This window comes from Cottoperca gobio, chromosome 1 (assembly GCF_900634415.1).
Source record: "Cottoperca gobio chromosome 1, fCotGob3.1, whole genome shotgun sequence".
In the NCBI taxonomy this organism is placed as follows: Eukaryota; Metazoa; Chordata; class Actinopteri; order Perciformes; family Bovichtidae; genus Cottoperca; species Cottoperca gobio.
In genome coordinates this window covers 4,924,301-4,943,282 of record NC_041355.1, presented here as the reverse complement: position 1 = coordinate 4,943,282, position 18,982 = coordinate 4,924,301, and the positions used below count along the sequence as shown (strand labels likewise).

Below are 18,982 nucleotides of genomic sequence, written 5' to 3'. Positions count from 1 at the left end.
TCTTCTAATACAAAGGCCACCACAAGAAAACAACTCATTCTGCATTATGAATGTTTTCAGACTGTTGTTAAAGGTGTTTTTACATCAGCGAGTCCCCATTAAAATGAGAAACAACAGAGAAACAAAGACCCCCAGTACAATAACAAACTGCGAGGGGATTGTTTTTACTGCTATTTTTAGGATATTTATCGCCAAATGTGTTTTTTCTTCATTCATTAGTCAATACATAATAAAGCAGATGCTTAGATGGAAGGATAAACTTTATCTACACTCATTGCACTTTTTCTAATAAGCACACAACTAGAAACCTTAACATTATAACTCTTAGCTGTTTTTCTATACTGGTTTGTTTTTTCCCTTGTGTACACGTCAACACTGAGGGAAGTTTGTTCAGTGCGCACATGTCCGAGTACGTCACGTATACATAGTTTTATAACACAACTGAACCAAACCAGCAGAACTTACAGATTGTGCCTTTAAGGAAGAAAAAAAAAAACAAGCAAGGCAAATTTGTCCTTTCGATTTTAAAAGGTGAAAAAACATTAACATATGTTGATTTTTTTTTCTTTAGACAAACTGTATGTACAGTTGCTTGCTCAAGTCATTGAGACCTCTTGACCTTTTGCACATTTGTTATGCACATATCTCAGACAAAAAGAAGAAGAAGTGTACATACATTTAGAAATACCGGTAACTAAATAGAGAATATGTCAAATGTCAAGGGTCCTCAAGATACTGCAGATGTTGAGTTAAGGAGAATGTAACATTTATATTTATTCAGTCACTTGATTTGAGGCCTGATTAAGGGTTGAAACGTCAGCACAACTGCCCTTAAACTCCTGAGCTCCGTGTCGAGGTAACTGAAGATTTGAGTCGAGATCCAAGGGAAACACACATGATTGAGTAATACTTTCACTAAACCAAAGAGCTAAGCTCCAAATTACATTTCAGAATAAGAGAATGGCGTCGAGAAGTTAATCTAATTTAGCTTTTGAAAAACTGATTCTTCATTATTTTGTGTTTATTATTATTCAGATAATACAAGTACATATTTATTAGTTACATAATAAGTTATATAATAAGTTAATTGTGGGGATTTATCCTGACATGAACTCTTCCAACCAACAATGAAACATTAACGGCAACAGGAAATATTGTACGTACAGTAGATAGAAATATGATTAAGGTGATGTTTCAGTCATCTAATGCACATTTATTAATGGCAGCTGTCAGAGATTGATGTCTAGATCATAACTTTAGATCATTATATCTTTGGTGGGAGACGGTTTACTTATATCTGCAGGCTAACAATGTCAAAGAAAAGATGTGATCGCACCTTTCGAGCAGAAAGAAAAAAAGCAAACAATAAACTGCAATGCATTGTGGGATCTTATCAAAGACACCACACGTTTCCCAGTAAAGACTATCGTATATCCATATTGACTGTTTCAAGAAAAAAAGAGGCAAAAAATAGGAACTACAAAATCCTCATTTCCTCTGAGAGTGATTAAAGCTCAGTCGAGCCTCTTCCAGACACACTGAAGAGCAAATCTGTGTCCCCCCCCCCCCCCCCCGTTCTCCTTCTCCTCGTCTCATCTCTCTGTTCGATTGAAGATCAGATTGGGTGTTCGGTTTTCCTCCAAATCCAATATGCCAGGGCTGGTTCTGAGTGAGCGACTGGTGTAGGCGATAACACTTACCGGCGTTGAATATTGCGCCGACCTGGAAGGAGAGCTCAGAGTCGTGCTCAGCCTCACATGGGTACACTGCCTTGGCTTTCCTGCTGGTGACACTGAAAAATGAAGGCAATCAGTGAGCTGGCGGAGCTTTGGGGAGGATTACCGCACAGTTCAATCTGGGCCCGGGGCCTGGTTGTTCATTCACTCACTAGCCTGAAACAGCAGAAATGGGCCAGGCTGGAATATAAGCAAAACTACTAAGAGAGGAGCGGGGCCGCTACACACTCTTGTCTTGCCCTATCTCCAGTCTAGACAGACTAGCGAGCGAGTCAAAACAGACCCGCGCGCACCCGTGTGCGTGCACATACACGACGAGATGCAGCACAGTTTGTGGCAGGTTTTGTACAGCCGAAAAGGCAGGCACACATCAGGTCCGCACAGCAGACAACCATCTATGGTGAGATAATTAAAAAGTGGCGGGGGGATTCTAAAGTAGCTTTGCACACAAACAGAGGTAGAATAGAAATTTCTCTCCCCGGTGCTTCAAGCTTTTAAATTCACATTTGTGAGCTCAGAAGCTGCATTTTAAATCAGTTTGATGTAAAAGAGCGCCGTCAAAGAAACCACATTCATCGCTCTGAAAACGTTAGTAAAAAGGCGATTTTATGCAATTGCGCTGCGGAAAACATTAAAAAAAACGGTTTCCACAAAAAGGTTGTTTTGCCCACCGTAGCAAACTGTTATCTCGAATGCCAGCAACATTACCATGTAGAAATTGTGCCTTCAACACACGATGCCCTGATAAATATTTCATATTCTTTCTGCAGAGCAGCAACAATGTAGGATGAGAGAGGAGAAAGAAGATATTCAAATTGAAAAAAAAAAAAAAAAAAAAAAGTTTGTGGTCACAAAGTTGTCAATACAACAATGTTCAGCCGAGTTCTTGAATTCAGAAGTGGAAGAATGCACTCTTGTGGAACCATATTCGGAAAAAATGAGGATTTGTATTTCTATGAAAATAACATTAATGGATTGCCTAAAGAATGACCGAGCTGTTTACAATTTCCTCGGTAACATCTGAAAAGTACTGTAAATGAATTCGTCATTTAGTCTCAAGGAAGCAGAGCAATAGATCAGTGTAATGGGCAGGCTGTATACACAGTCCCATCCTGTTCGCTCAGATACTTCTGTGTGTATCTGGGCTTTGACTGAAAGGAGAGAAGGTTGCTTCCCCTGCTATAGCCAATACTTCATACATTAAGATTCCTCAAAAGGTAAACTAAATTAAGGGCTGGTGAATATATATGAGAAAGTCAGGGGGGGGGGGGGAGAATTGATGTGCAAGACTGCAAGTAGACGAGTGAGGGAGTTGGTGATTCTGTTGAGTGAACATGCGAGATGAGATGAGCGAGAGAGTAATGGAGCAAGTGAGTGAAAACTTAAGAGAGTGAAAGAATCCCAGAGTGTGACATTTAGTCAATATGTAAGTGTGACATTGACTAAATGAAACAGCGATAAAGACAGGGGGAAAAACCAGTCAACTGCAATTATAATATACAGTTGGGAGAAAGGAAAAAAGAAAGGAGGCAAATAGTCCTAAAAGAGAGGGAACCCGGTCTTACCTCTCCTCTGGATTGTCTTTTTCAGAGGCAGCAGTGGCGGAAGCAGGTTGGCTCTCTCCTGAGGCTGCGGTAGTGGGCCACGAAGCTCCTGCTATGGGGTCCCTGCAGGAAAGAAAACCACACATTAGTCACCACAGATCCTATGGTGCTGTGTATTGACTGAAAAGAGACTGTAGCGTAGCATTTTCCCCCTCAAATGCCACAATGTCTTTTATATAGAACAATGAAGAAAAACACAAAGTGAAGGTGACATGTTCACCTCGACGCTGTGTTGCTGTGTTGTCATACATTGTTATGTTGTCTAGTATTGGTAGCAACTTTTGTAAGTGTTAAACTGAGCAACTTGTTATGGAGACAAGGTGAGAATTCATGTCTACACTAATCCAGAACAAAAAATGCAATAGGGTGTGTCAAAGATGTGATGAGGAGACAATCAGAATTAAATCATCGCAAATTTGGGTCAATTGAAGTTTAACATTTAAGTAATATATCATACAAAAGAATAAATATCACTCGTATTTCATTCTACTGTACAGCAGCTACACACAGGGGGAGTCGCACTTTGAATTCTCATTGTGTGCCGGTTGTACATTCATCCCCATAACAAGGACAACAGGCTTCCATAAATCAAATAATCTATTCCACTCCATCGGCCAAAAAGCCTCTTCAGGAGGACTGGCTCTTAACAGAAGTCCATATTAACCTGAAAGGTAATCATCGAGAGAAACTTTGATATGTTTATCTGAAGGTCTGAAATATAAACTGATAAAAAGAAATGCATTTGACCTTCTGTCTCGTAGTTTTTGAAATGTCTAGTGCTCCATAACTTAAGCCAACTAGGAACAGAGATGTAAGATTAACTGGCTCAACCCCAACCTGTCTAAAGTAAACAGGCGAGATGAATAACAAATTCTCAGCCAAAAATAATCTGGATTTACTGCATTGATAGGGAGTGGATTCAGAGTGACGGGTGCAAACATGAATTAAACATAACGTGTAGATTCTGGAGGAATATTCATATACGGGCTAGTGGTTTGCTTTTCCGTCCAAATCGGGCCAGCTGCTTTTCCATAATCCTACGGACCGACTATCAAACCCAGCTGAACGATTTAACCTCGTTGGCGGAGGAAACCAACCTGAAGGATGAAAGATACATTTTCTAGAGGCTTTATGTTGATTTTTCACCCATACATGCACATTCAGTTCCTACATGAATGTATAAAACTTGTGTGTGTGTGTAAAGTCAAACAATAACACTAACACTTTCACCATAAGCTCTATCTTTTACAGTATCCGCTGTGCTCTACACTGGCTGGTGTCAGGGCCAACGAGTCTGTGGTCGACCTACAGGATGGAGGTAGGGGTCCTGATAAAGGCAGAGTGGAGCAGAGGAGAGCAGGAGTCTAAGACAGGCATCCCTCTGTGTTCCATGCCTGCCCCAGGGCCAGTGCTAATACAGTACATAATGAGCAAATTGCTCCTAGCTGCCGCTCCCATAGAGACGTTAATAAAGGCAATTAGAGAGAGCAGCTGGGGAGGGGCTGGAGGTTGAGAGGATGTTGTGAATACTGGTTACGTTGGCACTGGTAGAAGAGAGAGAGCGAGACGGCCTTAAGGGGGAACATAGTCGGGGATCTTATGTGGACATAGGTGAGCACACGGCACTGGGCTCACGCTTTCATTCCCCCCTCTGCATCGCTTCCTCCCTCCATTTCTTCCCCTACCTCCCTCTCAGTGCACTTGTCCATCCCCAGCGGTGGCTGTTCCGTTCGGGCCTGGCCTGACTGTGGGTGATTTATAGCTCTGCAGCAGTGTGGGGCCACTGTGGTGCTCAGCTGCTCCACATCAGCATGGGGGGATAGTGCGCTGCAGTGCAGCAACTCCACTCATTAACCTGGGCCCAGGCACAACCACTGTCTGCCTGGGTCACAGCCAAGAGAAGGGAGAGCAGAGGAGCACCAACACTTCACCCACCTGCAGGTGAACTCACTCGGATACACGCACACGCAGTGAAGTAAACTTATCATATCCAACTGCTTATTCTTGTTGAAAGAGGATTATACAGATCTGTGAAGATCTTTAAAATAAACAGATATCTAAATAATTATAGAATAAACAGTTAAATAAACAGGAAAAATCAGCGAATGCCACATGGCTGCCCTAGAAACTTGTTAAATGTACCAGAGGTAAATGGATTCATCCCAAAATTGCTTTCACAATTATAGCTAAGCCAAACCGAGGGAAATCGTTTGCCATTTCTCTTCAACAGAAATAGCATCAAGCTTTGAATTGCTCATCCCTTGTTTTCACCCATCACAGGCCTAGCTAAGCTTCTTCTGTAAACATGATTAAATACAGTAAATGGGGACTTGTGTGAAAAACACACTGTATGTGAGGCCCACATGAAAATCCTTCTTGAGATGTTAATATTCGTTTTTAAACAATATTAAGTTGTAAGAAATGTTTATAGGCGTTTATCAAACAACATCGAATTCCAATAGGGGAAGTGCAACTGGAGGGCTTTTAGTTTATTATTTTAACTATCAGGGTTATCACACATTATCACACGCTGCCAGGTTAGTAGCAGGGAGAAATTCATCAACAGGAGTGGACGGCTGCTTCTCATTACTGCAGGAATTTCCCCCTGCAGCATCCAGGCCCTGTTGATCCTGGCAGGGAACTAGCACTGGGATGAGCGGGGCTATCAACTGTCTTTCTACTAAAGGAAGAAGGGCAGCGGTGGGATTTAGTAATGTTTCTAGTAGAAAGTGGGATCAAACCAACAGCCAAGCAGCGCGCCCAGCCACCGCCAGTTTGGGTGGGCAGGAAATAAGCTCTGATCCACCATTTTATGATTCACAGCTGTCTGCCGGCGAGAGGCATGGAGGGCTGGAGGTAGTGCAGGAGAGAGGAAGGAAAAGTGGCCAAGAAATGTAACCTCATTGGGCAGGACTTGAGGCAACAGTACCACTGGGAAAAGCTGTGACTGAATTTAGAGAGAAGAGGAGAAATGAGGCAAGACATTGAAAATGACGGAGATGATAAATCATGCCACAGTCCACAAAGAGTCATTGTATGATATAGTGAGTCAGGATGCATTTGTGTATGACCAGGCAGATTTTGCTGCAGCCATCCTGCAGGAAACTGAAATATGCGGTTTTCCAGGTGCACTTTTGAGCACACCAGAGTGCAGATAATACATTTCTGAGAGTGGCTAGAAGTAATCTAGCAGTTGCCTTCCCTACTGCTCTTTTTGGCTCGGACTGAAGCCGAATCCCTGGGTTCCAGGCCAGAGAGGTGCTGTGCTAACAGGTCTCCACCATCTCACACGCTAAGATTTATGAGTGAACAAAGCCAGGGCGACACCCTGTGACATATGGCGCAAGTCTTCATAAAGGGACAGGGGCTGCGGCTATAAGGGTAAACAAGATGAATATCTCCCCAATGTCAATACGATTTACACGGCCAACGCACGGCCACCTGTCTCCCAAACAAATAAGAGCTGAGATTTACGACCTCCTCCTGGTTGCTCCTTCCGTCCTCCAACATGATGCCACATATGTGGGAAAGTGCAAAAAAATTACCCGCAGGAGAGAGAAGAAAAAAAAAAGGAGTTAGTTACATAAGTAAAATACTGTAGAGCCTTGTCTATCTAATCCTGCAACTTAGAGAAAACACTTGATACGCACATGCCCACACACACACACACACACACACACACACACACACACACACGTGGGCACATACCGACAGAGGTCAAAGTGAGAAAGAATCACATTGTCCTCTGTCAAGTTGTGAGGTGGATTTGTTTTTATTTTACAGCTCTTTTCAGGAGAGGGGGGTGGGACAGTGAATGACGAAAAAGTCTATTTCAAGGTGAATCTGTAGACATGACACAGCAGCGAGTCTAACATCTGCAGCATAACCCAATAATTCATCTCTCACATCAGCATTCAAGGCAAGTCATGGGCTGGAAACAACAAAAAGGACCAAGGACTTCGAGAAAGTGAGGACAAAAAGGAGAGCCAGAGAGACAAGGCACCAAACTGGTGAGGCATTTTCCATCTAGTATTAGTACGAGAGAAAGAGAAAGAGAGAGAAGAACAAACAGACAATTGACTAAAAGCATAAACATCGCGGCTTACACTAAAGGTTAACTGCATTGCATCGTTTCATTTGTCTCATTTTTGATCAACTCTAATTGAGTCACATGAGAATTAAGATGCTTATTTGCGAGTCAACTAGTTACAACATGCTCAAACCAAACACTCGTGATTGTTTGACTGTTGAAATGTTTGACGTGACTGTTGAATACGGCAGAATTGATTTGATGAACCAGTGAAAGGACTCATAAAACATAAAGCATCAATACCGCATCTGAGCAACTTTAACTGTGGATGCTTAAAATAATAAATTCCTTTTGCAAATCGATACAGTGTACACATCCCCCAATGCGGATTCATTTATGACTCTGCTCGCTTCACAACCGACACCTACATTTTCAGTGGCGCACAATCCCATATTGATTTGGGACTTCAAGGTGAAGTCTGCGATTTTAATCCAATACAGTCCAATCCAGTGAATATCTTCTCACGGTTCACTAGCTGTCTGTTCTGTGTGTTCATACACAGCCCTGAAACAAACAAAGTGTCTCGGACCCAGCCACACAACAATATTCCAGACAGTGGAAAGGCCACGTGTGAAGAGAAAGGCAGCGGGAGAGGGAGGGTTAATCTGGCACATGCCAACGCTCTGAAGGAGCACGGACGGGCAGACTCCACCTTTAAGCATCGTGACCACTCACCTGGAGTTGCTGCCCGAGCTGAGGTTGGTGCTAAGTGGGACATGGTCACTCTTCTCTGTAGACATCTCTGAGGCTGAGGCGGACGATGATTGGGACGATACAGACTCATTGCTGCCCATTGAGGTCTCTTCTGCGGCGAGGCTGGACCCGTCTCCTACTGCTGACACAAAAGGCAGAACGAAAAAAGAAACAGTGTTGTAATTACTAACATCTTTTCATTCACTTCAATCTGCTGTAAAAGATTCAGCCCATTCCATCTTACTGATGATGCCTTGCCTGATAAAACAGCTGAATAATTTATCAATATATAAGGCAATGCTGCATCAACAGGGGATCGTATGAATCAAACTGCTGTCAAAACAGGCGTGACTTACAACCAAGGTTGTTTTGTTCATGATAATACACTTCTTCAGTCGAAGCCGAGAACCTGAGAAACACTAGGGAGATCCAAGCCCTTTTATTTCAATTTTACTGTCAAGTAAAGATACTGCTTTTGGGAGACGGGAGAGGAACGGAAGCAGCTGTTAATGTTGAAAAAGTAGTTTGTTTGGACCGTTTTTTATCCCCCCCCCCCCCCAGCAAACACATATCAAAGCACTTAAATTCAATTTCAATTAAATCCGGGCTTTTGGTTTAAGTGGTGCAGGGCTTATGGCCTAATTATTATATAATAACAATATTTATGCATTTTAGACGGACCATGCGTGCAACAATTGCATCATTGTTCTTATGTACTCTACAATTTGTTTATTAACTATTCATTTAATTTGATGTCCTTTTGTAAGGGACGTTGTTGCTCTTGCTGGAAAAGCCACATCTTTTCCATAATAATTGAAAAACTACAATGTATCTATTAACAATGTAAAAGACAAAACATGAAGATCCAAATCTGCAGCTCCGCTCAGCTTTAAAAAAGGAGCTTTTTTAGTGACTTTCAGCTCATTGTTCTGGTTCACCCTCATACCAGGAGTGTGGAGACCACAAGTAGAGCTAACAGAGAGTGAATATTGAACTTATATTAGTCAGGTACACAGAAACACGACTCCAAATGAATGATAATGTTGCTCTGTCATGCTTCATGTCTAAATAAGCAACTCTATGCCAACAAGTTCGCCAATGTGATCTAAAATTATCCACATATGATTTTTTTACGCACTGTTCCATTACACTGTACGTGTTGTAAGGGACACAAACGCTGATTAATGCACTTCCCTACACATAGTACGTTGTCATGTCTGCAAGTATATATTAGACACATCACATCAGACTCTCATCACATACAAAAACACTCTCTCCCACTTCACTGTTTTTAAATTTGCTTTCACCCGCTGAATGCCGAGACAACTTACTTTAAAACCATTATGTGGGACTAAAAAAAGACACAAATGTTAAAAAAGGATTACGCCTTTCATCCCTGATAATAAAATGCCCCATGCTAAAAGCTGGCGCGAGGGAGGTAAAGAGAGGCAATCTTGTAAGCAGATTTAGATTCCCTTTGTATGGCGGGGAAGGGATTTGAATGGCCCTGAATCAGAAATGAATGGCGTTAGATTGTTTGGGTCATCAGGTCATGTGATCAGCACATTCCAAAAGTCGTCAAATAAATAAATAAATAATAATAATAATAATAATAATAATAATAATAATAAAGCCTTGGAGGCGGAAGGGGATGAATGAACCTGGTTAAAGAATAACCGCCCGTCTGGGACGCTCTAAAAGTAAAGCAAACGCACCCACAACGAGAAAGGGATCATTTCATTGGTCAACACTACACCTGGCATTCTATTGGTTGGGGAATTTCAACAGGTCTATTGCACAAAGAATCCAAGAGCAGAGGAGAAAGCCGAGAGCAGACGTTTCACGCGCGCACAGAAACAGCCAGAGTGTGAAGGAGAAGGGCTGGAGCTGGAGCGCAGGAAATGTGTGCAAGCAACAATATATCTGAGTGCAAGCATGCAGTTTGAGGAGAGGCAGAGCTAATCTAAGCACAAGCAGGGACTATGTGAGTGTGAGGGCATGGTTGTGGGGTAAAAGCATTACAAAATCTGAACGTAAAAATCAAGGAGGCATGCTCTCGCAATAGAAAAACACGCTCTTGAATAAAGATAGTAAAAAAGCTCCATATGTGGGATGGATATGTCACTTGCAACTGATTGCTTAGGGCCAAACAAAACACCTCCCCTTTCAACAAGAATCTGCAAACAGCAGCACAATGTCAGGTTGAATTAATGGTGAAAAAACAAAATGGCAATTAATGCAGATATACATATACAACATACAATCTTGTCTTCGATATTTCTTCATGTTCCGTTTATTTGTGCGCACTAGTATTTCAAGAACAGATATTACTAGTTTGAGTTTCAAGTTATTCGTTTAAGAGTATGAATTATAAGTTAGCACACACAAATAGTCATAGAAATGTACCTCTGCTAACTGTTGGGCTCTGTAAGTGAATGAATATGTGCATTGCATATCTCTGGATCACTGAAAGGGAGGATCAATGTTACTTCTAGAGCACATTCAATTGAATCTTTGAAATCTTTTTGCCCAACCCAGTTCCTTCAATAAATGTTGTGAAAATGAACAGGTGCACATGTGTACGTCTCTTACCATTCTGAATGTCTAGGGCTTGTGGGTTGTAGACAGCCAGGGGCCGACTCTGTCGACTCAGCTTCTTGGACTGCCTTGTGGGAGCAGAGAATACTGGGCCAGCAGGTGAAAGAGGGCATGACTCTGGAGCATCTGCAAATATCTGAATACACAACATGAATACAATAAGTCTTTACCAAGACTAAAAGAACAATGCAGATACAATGCAGAGTGTTGAGCAGCGGCAGCAGCAGGATGTCCTCGACCGACCTCACTTAGTGAACGAGTTTTGAAACTCACAGGCTTTATGTAGTGGTAGATGAATGGAAAAGGCCATTTGCAGCCACAGCATGTGCTCCTAGGGAGAGCCGAGCAGGTCATTGATTGGACCCTAAAAAACCGCATGCGAGAAGATTTTGTTTGTGCCAAAATAAACAAGAGCTGCTCCACATGTAACGCAATCACATCCCATCCAGAACTCTGGGTCTAAGTTAAGGTGACATTTCTCCTCAGAGAAATTGACCCACTCTCTGAAAGAGTGGAGAGTAAAATAAACAGGGTTTGGACTCGAGGAGGGCCGGCCAACTGGCGCAGCCTGTTTACACCGGGCCGTGTTTACATATAAACTTCAGATGTGGAGTTAAAAGAGAATAGGGCTGCAGAGGAGAGGAAGTCTCAGCAGAGCCTCAGAAAGGATCACAGACGAGGAGAGGAGGGGGGGGAGGGGGGTGAGAGAGAGAGAAAGTGGCAGAGAAAGCGAGAAAGAGTGTGAACGGGAGAGGCAGACACGGAGGAGGGGGCATGAGAGAGAAAGTTTGTAGGAGAAAAGGCAGATAGAAAAAGTGAGAAATCTGATATGGCTGAGAGTTTCTGCTGCCTCCCTCTCTCCTCTCTCTGCAGATGGAGGTGAATGTAAAACAGAGTCTACTGTTGGTATCTGGGGGTATCAACAGTCTGGAGTGGGACTAAGCTTTGAGCGAAGTTAATGCCTGTCTGTCTGTCTGCTCAACTTCCCCCCTGCTCTTACACGTTGTACTTTCCAAAATGCTCTTGCTGCATTCTAACATTACATCCTTTATCAGCGGGACGGTGTTGGATACCTCTGGGCAGGCTCAGAGACGAGCAGCACACACTGTGTTGCTGGTGCTGTTTTAGCACATTTTTTATACCTTGTAGGTTTTTCACTAGGCCTCTGTATTCTCTCGCAGCCCATTTTAGATTTGTCAGATGGGTGGAGCTATTTTTTTCACAACACACATCATCTTACATTTAATGAAGCTGTAAACCCCCCCACTCTAAAATCTGATAGTTTCATCTGATGCAACCCAGAGTGCAGTGCTGCTCCAAACAGATTAGGAAACTAATCTCAAACCTTTCACTCTTTTGACACAGACAATTATCCCGCTTTGAGGATTGACACCGATAAATGACATTCTGGGGAGATGAAATGATCCCATGAACTGCAGGTTATGAAACAACTCATAAGCAAAATAAATCTATTTAGGCAGGCAAAGGACCTTACAAATATAATCAAATGTATATGTTAATCTACAGAATAATCAACCTACTGAAAGTAAACTGATATAATATGTGTAATCCTGGTATGAGCACTTGGGGCTCCCCCTATTGGCCATATACAAGATTCTGGATATTAAACTGCTGTCTAACTCCTCGGTACCTTAATAACTGGGTGAAGGGTATGATGTCCCGAAGCTTTTAGTTAAATGTGGTACACATCTCATTATCTGAAAACTATATTGCTGCTCATTATTTTGAAGAGCAAGCAATAAATACAATACGCATATATCCAAACAGACCACTATGTACCCAATATGATGCACTTTCATTGCTAGAGGATTTACTCAAAGAAGCTGAATTTAAGGTGGATTAGGTAGGATTTCTATGCGCACACACACACACACACCTACAGAAAAGACGAGCTACACATGTACCCTAATTGATACTCTTACTCTGCCCAAATGAAATGCTGGCATCAGGTACAGTATGTGCACTTCTCTGCCAAGAGAAACTGCCAAATCAAAACGTAAGAAAAAGAAAATACAAAACTTCTAAACAACAGTAAGAAAGCACTCAGTGCACAGAAACCAGCACTTTCAAACGTAAGATCTTTTGCCTTGCTTGCACTTTTACATGCATTATCCTTCAAGCAATTACACGCCACCCAGGTAGATAAACATTGTGTGTGTCACCGGATTCAGATTTGATTTTGTGTTATCTCTGTACCTCGTGTTGCCTGGAGTGTCGAGCTTTTAGTTAAATATACTTCTGGATGGCAAGTGGAAACACAATTATGCAGAAAAAGTTGCAGTAAAGATTTGACCACTCAAAGACGGTGCTTTAGAGAAAATAGAACATATGGCAATAAAAAGACTTTCTCTCTATTCTTATAGGCATGGTGCAAATAACTTCCAGTGGAAGTTACACTTCTATGTGTAGACACTTCCCCGTTTTCAGGGAGTGTTAAGTTTCAACTGTATAACTTTGTGAAGCGGTCGATACTGCACTGCGTTGCCTGGCAGATCCCAGTCTTGAGTGTTACCTTTTCATTTTGTTCGATGAGGATCTCCACCACAATGTTTTGGAACTTAAGATCCATGATGGCAGCGACAGTGTCCTCCTGTGGCCTCATTAATGTGGGGCCAAACACCACGCCCAGGTTGGCCACGGTCATCAGATTCTGTTTACTGTGAGCCGCCACACTGAGGGAGAGAACAACTCACATCATACACATTTTACTCCCAACGTACAACCTCGACTTCACGGAAGGGATTCTTTTTAGGTAGTAAAACTGTACTTGAGAGAGAAACAATAACCTCAGTTTCTGCCGCATTTTTGATGTTAAGATTTAACAAGGGACCACTGAACACTAGACAGAAAAGGGGATAGATTAAATACGAACAAAGAAAAACTCTACAGTCCAGTGAATGTAATGTATTGCTATTTAAATGGTGAACAAAGGAAATGAATTGAAAAATGTATCATTTATATAAATATGTATATAGCATAAACATAGTGGCAAATATCAACTATGGCTTTTGCTGCTTCCTCAAATACAACCCCCGACATACAGCACAGGTTCTTTCCGTGCAAACAGCCAGCAGGTCTTGCAGCAGCTCATCTCATATTCAGTTTAGTTATTAGATGACAGCCTCACTCATTACATACAAGGCATGTGCTGTGGGGAAATTGCTCCTCTGCTCTTTTCCCCCCCTAAAAAAGGTCAATGTTTCATTTCATACAATTTTAATAGTTTTTATGATGTTGACAGATAGGGGGTCATTCTTTTGGGCAAGGCGGCTCAGTTCTGCTAAAAAGAAACACTGCGAGACCCTAAAGAATGCATCGTTTCTTCCTATAAAAGCATCATTTCACAATGAGAAAGCATTTTAAAAGTTCAAAATGGCTCAGAAGAATACAGTGAGATGTTGCTATCATTAGGGATTACTTTGAACCTTCTCTTGATCTTTGATTGTGTTTATTACTTCTTAAGTTTTCTTGTAATTTTAGCACATCTTATGACATTTCTAAATGTAAGCTGAAGCAAAGTCGAGCAAATGCTCTTAAAATCTACATTAAGTTCATCGGTCCCTACCCTGAATATAACATTAAATCAAAAAGACTTTCTGAAGTTACACACAAACATAAGGCTGTCCCGTATCAATTCCAACAACATATGAATAATTCTGGCACTGGCTATTCTGATTATTTCAACAACACGGTCATGAAATATGACATGGAGGAATGATAAGTTCTATTAAATGATCAGTTTTCAAATTGGAACACCTTCAGTAGATGAAACTTTATCTTAGGAGGACAAATAAAACCTGAATTTGAAGAAGAAGTTATACGGACAGGTGAAGAGATTTCACACTCAACATATGATGATATGCAGTGGAGCAGCAGAGACAGTTTAAATAGCTTCAAAGGATGCCTTTGAAGACAAAAACATTGGTGACAACTCACATTTATAACATCTCTGAAACCATTTCAGATAGGAGTGTGAAATTCTGGCTTTGCTTCTTTCCCCTGCAGGACATGCACACACGCCAACTTCAGAAAAATATTCGAGTCTCTCCAGTCTGGAGAATTTCACGCTGGATAATCCAAATTCAATTTCAATAGCGCTGCCTTTTTACCAGAGCCTGATTCTGCAGCGGGTTTCTATGAAATAAGATCCACCAGACTTTCACTGCCTCAGGGAAGAGGGATTATTTACTTATCTTCAATTTGCTCATATTTAGTTTATAAAAAGCTTGCCGAGGTAAAACCTTGTAATGTTAGCTAACATTATTTCTTAAATCTTTCTTCATATCTAATCTCACAAATGGAGTGATGCACAATAGTGGTCTATCCAGGGGGGTGTGTAGAGTAATCTCAAGAGAGGACTTAATTTGAGAGGTCCATTTCATTTCACGTCACTGCGGGCTGCACTACGGCATGCCGAGCAGGTACGATAGGCAACACAATCCTCCCTCAACAACTTTTAATAATTTAAAACGACCTAAGAAAAGGCAAAAAAAGAAAAAAAGGAAGAATGTTAAGATGCTAGCGGCATTAATTCTCTTACCCAGCAGTCACTGAGCAGACAGAGAGGAGATGGAGTGACAGCAGGGAAGGGGGAGTGAAGAGAGTGGGAGTGAGGGAGAGAGAGAGAAAAAGCATGTGGAGTGAGAATGAGGAGACAGACAGGAAGAGCGGAAAGAGAGAACTGAGAGAGAGAGGGGGCGGAGATTGGGTGAACTATGACCAAGGAAGTATGAACACTCACTTGGCCAGATGCTTCATAAGTAGCCCGAGGACTTGTCGATTCCTTTCCGGTAGTTTGTGGACCAGGCAGTGGACGGCTTGGATGCGAGTCTCTGGACTACCGCCCTCTGTTCAAACGCAGAAGCAGCCATGCACTGGCATTAAACTACAAGGATTTCACTGTGCTCCTCAGGTGGCAAAGAGCCAACACAGCTGCGATCGAATACTGTACAATCTTAGCAAACAGCGGATTTAAAAGGGATGATGATACACAACATACATTGTTGATTTGAGCATTTCAAAAAGCAGAGTTTAAGGTACAGACACAGCGAATAAAAATAAGAAAATTACCCCTCTACTACTTCCTGAGTCCAAAAAACTATGTGGACACATTCTGGAAAACTAAAAGAATTGAGCAAAAGTTAGCAGACCTTTAAGGACACAATGATCAGAGGCTATCACCCTGCGGTATTAGGAAAGGAAGATGATACATTCCAGTTTAAATAAGTGAAGAAGAGGTGTGAAAGTGATATATGGTCTGAAGCCTCCCTGAATTTGGCAGCAGGGACCACTATGCTGGCGAAGGAGATAGCTTTACGTTACTGTCGCTACGGTATAAAAGGGTTGTGTTAAAACCCCCAAGATCATCTCTTAAACATTTCCTCACACATGGGCATCTGACCGCCCACACACAAACACACACACACACACACACACACAAAACATCATTACTATGGGAACGACAAGGATTTAAAACATGGAAAAAGCTGCTTATGGATGCTGTCATCCATCAAAAAAATATTCATTGCTAATCCATTTTTTCCCCCTCGTTATGAGGGCATTGCGAGCGCCTGATAAAAATGTCAACCTGATCCAATTATAGCACTTGTTGTAATAAGATTCAAGTTTGGCGTGCTTTAAAAACATTTCCCACATAAATGATGTTATGTGGGCGGGGAGAAAAAAAAGTGTCTTTTTGCTGTTCAAGGTCACTCACTGGACCATTCGAGGGCATGCAAATTACACCATATTTATCATTCTAAACCTTTTAGCTATAACCTTTAATGGCCTATTTGGCCACACATTTTTAGTAGCAAGTTAAAACAGGTGGAAATTAGATGAAGATGGGCAGTAAGCTCACATGGGATTCTTGAATTGCTAATAAATGTCAGAAACACAGTGTTGTAAAACAGTCTGAAACGTCAAAGTTTTATGTCTGGGCCAAAATCAGCTAAAAGGCTTTTTGGTCAACCAGATTGGATAATCTGTATTCATTCGAAGTCAACAACAAATATATTCACATTTCTCATTTAAAAAAAGAGTGTCCTCAGATGTTGGTAGTGCAGATTTCTGAAACCAAGTAAGAAGACATAAAGGTATAGCATTAAACGTTACACTTTTTACGGACCGCTGTCGAGTGTTTAAAGTCTAACACTGAGGACAACTGTGGATAGACCCTCATCAGCATTCAACACACACAGACCAATAGCTTTCAGACTAAGAATCCTTTACTTAAGAGGATTGACCACAATTACCCACTTAAAGAATTGGTAAAAAAAAAAAAAAAAAGCTTACAAAAAGTTCATAAAAAGTAATTGAACAGTTTTTCACTTGACTGCATGTTTTCAATAACTCACTGAAGCAAACATTGTATTGCAGAGCCCTGATGTACACTGTTCTTATACAGTCAGTGATGGTATAAGAACATTGTATTGCAGAGCCCTGATGTACACTGTTCTTATACAGTCAGTGATGGTATAAGAGGTGGTCAAACTTACTTGCAAGGCTAATAAACTCTTTGTAAAGTCCATAGGTCATCAATGGCTCAGGAAGGCTCCTTCATAGAGATAGAGAGAGAAAGACAGAAGGGCGTGGGTGGGGGGGAGGGGGGTTAGATAGAGAAGTGAGAGTTGAAGTAAGCGAGGGGGGACAAAAATAGCCGGCACACTATTTTATAGGGTCTGCACACTGCAATGATTAATGTGGCCGGGCCAGGGGATGGAATTAGATGGTGCACACGTTGAGATAACCAAGTTCATCTGAAGGTACTTTCACACTGCAGCTGGCCAGTGGCCAAAGATACTTAGCCTCAGAGGAAACTAAGGAGATTGACCCTTTCTTTATCCCAGCAGGCCATATCTGAACAACACTCATTGTGGTTTAATATAACATAACAATATGGATATGCTATGTTAGCTCAAACATTGTTTAAAAAAAAGGTTGCAGTGAGTATTGCACGGGTAAACACAGTGACGCTCTTGGGAGTTGAAACAAAAGAAGACTGAGTGTGACTGAGTCCCACAGCCTGCAAACTGCTCCTCAAAGCTTCACAACCAGCCAATCACAACACAACGTTAACCTCATTTACATACTGCTCACTACAACAGTCACTTGAAATATAATGAAGACACGCTATTACGATTTCATGATCGCACTTAGTGAACAGTAGTGAAAAGAAGACCATCAACAGCCTTGATGTTGTTACTCTTAAAATGTGATGATTATTTAGTTTTAGCACAGTCTATTAAATTGCTACCAATAACTGACAATAGTTTAATCATAATTAATATTTTGCTTCTCAATATGACATTGAAAATCGGTTAATTTTCAGCAAACTGAACATGATTTAATCGTGCAAGTTAAACAGCAGATCAATCAAAACAGGTCATTGGACACAATTGTCTGATTGATGATAGGCCTAAAAGCTTAATTGTTTAAATACTATAAATCAGCTTCTGGCAAATTCTCACTCAGAAAACACAACTTTGCTTTTATTTAAATAAGCAAAACCAACTCAATTTGTTGCTAACCGCACATGTTTACAAAAACAAACTGGCATTTAAAAAGAAAACTGCCTGAGCTTGACACCATACTACATTTTTAATCTTTGAACTTCACCCACATCCACATCCATCAACCAAGAAGGAGTTGGTGAATGCCGAACAGGCATTCAGTAAGCAACGTGACCTCTCAATGAGTTAATTATGCAAAGGCTCTTTGCATAATTAACTCATTTTACAAAAAGACAGAGACGACAATGGATTAAATGTTTCATATTCAAGTCCAGAGCCTCCATCATATTCATCAAAAGAGAGATACACAAAGAAAACGTTCCATTAACCACTGGGGTTGACTTAGGTCAGAAGTGGATTTGCTTTAAACTTTCCAGTGTCTCTGCAGTGGTCACAACATCTGTTTGAATGCATCAATACAAGGACAAAAAGAATGACTCAATTTAACTTCAATCTCAAAATGTGTTCAGGGGTCACATTACTCAGAAGGTACAAGTTCAACCAAATAGTTTTGTTTTAAATGACGATTAACATTTTATTGAAAATGTCAGTTCTCATTCAAAGCAGTCCGAGATTGTTTGTTTTTGTTTAGCAAACAGTGCGAACCCCGAAGATATTCAGTTTGCAATCACATCAAAATCAGCAGACATCAGTGAATATTTGATATTAACAAATAACAAATTAATGAATTAATTAATGAATTTTCTGTCAATCGACTAATTGATTATT

The 18,982-nt window shown here is 41.2% G+C and overlaps 1 protein-coding gene across 5 annotated transcripts in view; it reads right to left on the bottom strand.

The window, feature by feature from the left end:
* arhgap10 (Rho GTPase activating protein 10) overlaps positions 1-18,982 on the bottom strand; it is a 44,364-nt gene that overhangs the window by 2,125 nt on the left and 23,257 nt on the right. For 3 of the 5 annotated variants that reach the window (XM_029433543.1, XM_029433516.1, XM_029433525.1), the window contains 7 exons: positions 17,240-17,298; positions 15,484-15,589; positions 13,255-13,414; positions 10,716-10,857; positions 8,106-8,265; positions 3,302-3,403; positions 1,701-1,792 (listed from right to left, as the gene is read on the bottom strand). In XM_029433543.1, the coding sequence (XP_029289403.1) occupies positions 1,701-1,792; positions 3,302-3,403; positions 8,106-8,265; positions 10,716-10,857; positions 13,255-13,414; positions 15,484-15,589; positions 17,240-17,298 (821 nt within the window). The remainder of the gene's footprint in view (positions 1-1,700; positions 1,793-3,301; positions 3,404-8,105; positions 8,266-10,715; positions 10,858-13,254; positions 13,415-15,483; positions 15,590-17,239; positions 17,299-18,982) is intronic. The other 2 variants (XM_029433533.1, XM_029433551.1) reach the window with 2 other exon arrangements.